General features: G+C 33.9%; 1 protein-coding gene across 12 annotated transcripts in view; it reads left to right on the forward strand.

The window, feature by feature from the left end:
• Window positions 1-5415, forward strand: part of LOC117102173 (muscle M-line assembly protein unc-89-like) — a 58688-nt gene that overhangs the window by 12653 nt on the left and 40620 nt on the right. For all 12 annotated transcript variants that reach the window (XM_033242388.1, XM_033242383.1, XM_033242386.1 and 9 more), the window contains exons 2-3: window positions 826-883; window positions 4440-4603. In XM_033242388.1, the coding sequence (XP_033098279.1) occupies window positions 4483-4603 (121 nt within the window). In that variant the 5' untranslated portion in view covers window positions 826-883; window positions 4440-4482. The remainder of the gene's footprint in view (window positions 1-825; window positions 884-4439; window positions 4604-5415) is intronic.

The raw sequence follows: 5415 nt of genomic DNA on the forward strand, positions 1-5415 counted from the left end.
GATAATAGCTTAAGTAAATCTTTTTATAATATTTTTGCTAATGTTAGGTTCGAATACAATTGGCCTGCTGGCTAATGTTCTTTTTAAATATATTTTTGACAATAAAAGTGAAATGAATATATTTTAAGATAATGTAAAAGAGAGGTAAACTTTATTAGTGTTTTTTTTGTATACATTTTGTGAAAATAAATCGATTTGATTAAAATCATCATTTGGCCAGGGGTGAAAGGGGCGGCTACAACCAAAATCATCTAACCAACTCCGAAACCCCTGACCACAATAGGTAACAAAACCCCAACCCTCCCTTTGGACCCTTATTGGACATTATCCTCGATTGCCATTCGCATCTCTCTTCTTACGGCACAAACATCCTGGTTCTGTCACTGTAAACCAGCAGCCTAAATTACAGATTTTTTTCAGAAATTGTGACAATATTCACTAGCGGAATGTATCTGGCAGAAGTTGCTAAACTTATTGTTGCAAAGAGAAAGATATTCAGGCAATTCTTTCTTTGGGGTTTACTTCCTGTCATCTGCACACGATAGTTTAACATCCTGTTATTAGTCACGTGATACCGAGATTGTATTCAAACAGGTTGTGATTTATTTCAAAACATTCATTCTATATTGAGGTATCGTAGCAATATCAATGCTGAGCAACTTCAATGTGAGTTATACCAAAATGTCATTTTGTCATTGATATATAAATACAATATGGTACAGCTTATTGATAATAATTGATTATTCTTTCATATTAATTTTATTCGTTTCTGTTGCCAATATTAATATAAGCTTATTTACTTCACGTTCACCATTTTTTTCCCAGATTCAAATGGTTCATCGGAATCGGAGTACGAAACGGCTTCGTCAAATTTTAAGTACAGGTATGTAGAGCATAGATAGCCCAATACATTTTATCTTATAATAAAAAGTGAAAATGTCAAAAAATTCCTTATTGAAAAGTAGCATACACAGTTCATCCTCCTATCCGAGACTTCTCTAATAAAATTTGTATAAGTACGATTCTATCATGTCTGTTAAAACTTAGCTCACCCTCTAATCCAAGATTGCACCATAATGAAAACAGAATGCTCATTCTAACTACGTAAATAATTTATGCTATGAGGATCTTAATCATCTTGAACAACAATCTGCTTATACCTTTTACTGTTAACTATATTTCTTCAAAGGTAGCTGTAGTTTAACATGAAATTATATTAACTGGTTTCAATATTCCTTAGCTTTGCCCATCCAACAATCTGTAGTTTCATACTGTACCTTCATATCATACGGCTACATTTTTTTACCGGTTTACTAATGACGACAACCTTCCATAATCTGTTGGCCCTTCAAAAACTTACAAGTGAACAACATGTTCAATCCTTGCAGCACATTGAAATTATAAAAATAAAGTAGGGTGGCAATTGTCACCGTCTAAACGTACACTTTTGGTCTTTAGCAATGGTCTATTTTACAGGCTATTAAACAAAATTCCATATTAGTGCTAGTATTTTATTAAAGCAACTGCATTTTATTAGTCCCAGGAAATAGGATTTGTATAGCTCTCTCCTCAATAAACGTTTTGTTAACTTAGGAACCGATGAGTCACAGTAGGTCTATGCACAGTATCCTCTCACTTTTGTATAATTCCAACTAAATCAGCCATTAAAATAACAGAATGAAAGGACCTACATGTTCAGTTTACTTTGAAGGGAAAATGTTTTACTTTGGTGACCACTTGCAGTGGTCTTTGGAAATTTTGTATTTGATTACATTTAGTTATGTTGATTTTGGAGACCACTTTTTAGCAATTTTCTCATTTAAGAGCCTTTCGTCGTAAACTCTAATTATGCTGTTCATAATATAGACCAATTTTAGCAGCGATCCCTATTCAGAAGTCTTTAATTGTAGACCGTTCCCGAGACCATTTTCATCATTTACCCTAGATCTTAGGAGTATGGATGTCGACGTTTACACAGAGTATATAGAAATTCAAGATTAATTCGTTTTTGTACGGCCATACATATATATATACATATATATATATATATACAGTACATATATATATACTTTGTGTATATATGTTCCTGTCTCTTATACACATCTAGATGTGTATAAGAGACAGATATTATCGTGACATGGTAAAATGGATTATGCATGATGTCATAAATTCTTATTAGTATTAGTAATTCAATTACCTTACACTACGGTACCATGCTACTCAACATGTTCCTATGAGCACTGTTATTATTTTTTATCATTTGTTTATATTGTGTTTACAGTGCTACGCAGCAACTTGATTTGAACATTATTTACTATGATTCCCCAGCTACGACCTATAATCTTTTTTAGCTTAACCACAGCTCCACTATGTATGAGCGTTTCAATCAGTTGTTTGGCAGTGCCCGGGGATTAGAACTGTACTATAAGTCTCTGTGGTTTAATGAGGATGATACTCGCCTTGACAGCGAGAGGTTGCAGGTTCGTTTTCCGAGACACCCTTTTTAATGCAACTGAAATAAAAAGGAACTTGTCTTTGATGAACGATTATTACATGTTCCTATGATATAATAGAGATAAATTCTAAATCGTCTTGCAGTAATGCTATAGATAGGCATAAAGATAAATATAAATAATAATAATAATAATAATAATAATAATAATAATAATAATAATAATAATAATAATAATAATAATAATAATAATAATAATGATAGATGGATTATAAACGAGGTCTCTATGCGCTCGGGACTAGATGATGCACTTTTGCAATTTTGAATAACTTTCTCCTCCCCTGAAGGTCACTTCATGTCCTCTGTAGCCAGTAAACAGGCGCACTTTCATCTGTCCACATATTTAACGTTAAAAAAACAGGAATCTGCATATCTGAAAAAAATAGGTGCCCCAACCGGAATTGAACCCGGGATCTTCCGTCTCTATGAAAAGAAAAAAGAATCTCCGGACGGATTTCCAACTATTCTCTCGCTACCAAGCAAGTATCATATCGGCAAAAGAGACCTTATTTATATGACATAGGCGCAAATCTAACCCCAACACTTTTTCTTATGCAACGGTTAAGCTAGAAACTATGATGCTTGTAAGTCGCAGCTTGGAAATCATAGTAATTAATAGGTTATTAAAAATTAGGTTTGCTGCGTAGCACCGTAAACAAAATTGGAACAAATAGATAAATTATAATAACTCAAATATATATTTCTATGTATAAGAAGTATAAGCTTTCTTATTTTGTTACTGGAAGTCAACGCACTAACGGCAACCATCGGACAAACAAAATGGAAATGTTAGTAATGCTCTGTTTTATACTCTATGCTGATCTTATTCTTTCTTCGGTCTAATGGATTGTTGCCATGGCGGCACTTGGCAACATCTGCAATTAGTTCCTTTAAAATAAACTCAACAATATGCCAGTGATTTTAAACAACAAAAAACGTTAGTTAGATTCAAAGATAGGCCAAGGTGATAATTGACTAGACCACATAGACTAATAACAGGCCTACATTGTAAAACTCAATCTCATATAGACTTAACAGTCCTACATTGTAAAACTCATCTCACATAGACTGATAGGCCTACATTGTAAAACTCACCTCATATAGATCTAACAGGCCTACATTGTAAAACGCACCTCATTTACTTTTTTTAAATATTTGAAGTAATAATATTATACAAATTTATAAAGAACCTTCATATGGGTTAACAGCAAAGAAGTTCTAGAATTATCTACACTTGAGTATTTTCTAATTCATAACCTATATTATTACTACTCATTCGTAATTTAGTCGTGGAAAAACGACATTAGTTAATTAAGCATGAACTTTGCAAATAATCGGAAACAGTACTACTGGGAATCATGTCTGAGTTTAGAAGAAATAAGGCTTCCGCATACGGGGTTTAATTTCCACGTCGTACTCAAAGTCAGACACCTAAGAATTTAATTAACAACCGTTTAATTTTAGATTTTTCAATTTATTACCTTTAACCAAGAATAAGCAATATCATCATCCTAATTTTATGACCTTGCAAAATACAAGTCACGTGGTTATTTTCTATCGTGAATATAACGATTTGATCACAGCGCAGTCCTAACGGTTTATGTAACAACTTAACAACATAAGGTCATAATACATTACTATGCTCCATATATAACTTTTAACTCCTATATATCCATCAATTATCCACAAAACTATCCATCCATCCGTCCGTCCGTCCATCCATCCATCCATCCATCCATCCATCCATTTATTCATTCATTCATTCATTCATTCATTCATTCATTCATTCATTCATTCACAGTTAAATGTTGAAAATAAGAACACCGATGCCTATGCATGACTGCAGTGTGACTTGCCGTGGTCATTAAAATAATTAAATGTCTATTAAACACAATTATCTACTATGATATTTTATTCTGTACAACAGTGACGTATCAGATTTTGAAAATGATGTAGATGAAGACCCGAAAATGCCCCTTCCAGTTGTGACCATTAATGTGGAGATGGCCACACCACCAGAGTTCGCATTTCGTCCACAAAGTCGTGTGGTAGAACGAGGTAGCACCGCTAAATTCATCTGTGTACTAAAAGGTAACTCGGTAATATATAGGCCTATTTTGTATTGGATTAAGTTTATACTTAGATATCATTAATCAAATATTTATGTCGACGACGTTCGTAATGAATTTTCGTACCATACCGCATTATCTAATAAATGTGTAATTACTTTCAAACATGATTTACTTTACAACAATCTTCGTGTGATATAGGCCAAAACCAGTATAAACAGATACAACTCGGGTCATGAGATTACGCTACCTGCTAGTGAATACAGTTTTCACGCGGGAGGACGTAGTTAATATTTCGCCATTACTTTGATTAGGCTATGATGTGTGCGCAAAGAACACAAGCCAATTCAATCAAGTTTTTTATCTTAAAGTATTAAAGTACTCTACATGCATATGGGTTAAAGGAGCAAAAGAATGTGCAGGCCCAGAACCCATATAACTCCAAAGCAAAACCACTCAGGACCAGGTGTGTTCACCCGTTTTATGTATTGACAATACTCATGACTTTGCTAAAAGTATACATACTGTACACTGCGCAGCAATACTAATATAATGTACACAAAAAAGAAAGCAATAAATTAAAAATGAAATCAATTGCTGTGGCGGATCCAGACTTTCACCGACGGACGGTCTACATCCCCTCAGTCCCATGGTTGGTGCTGAGGTAAGAACATTTATGATTATGGAACCTTTAGATGGCCGGAAATGGTACTCTCCGACATAAATTTAAATATAATTTTCGTTTTTTTCTCTTTTTTTTTTATTTTGAAAATGTAGGGGGTGGGGAGGGGGAGGCTGGGCTCCCTTGAATTCGACACTGAATTGTATCTGACT

Source organism: Anneissia japonica, unplaced genomic scaffold (assembly GCF_011630105.1).
Source record: "Anneissia japonica isolate Jap-2015-1 unplaced genomic scaffold, ASM1163010v1 scaffold287785_len535756_cov143, whole genome shotgun sequence".
In the NCBI taxonomy this organism is placed as follows: domain Eukaryota; kingdom Metazoa; phylum Echinodermata; class Crinoidea; order Comatulida; family Comatulidae; genus Anneissia; species Anneissia japonica.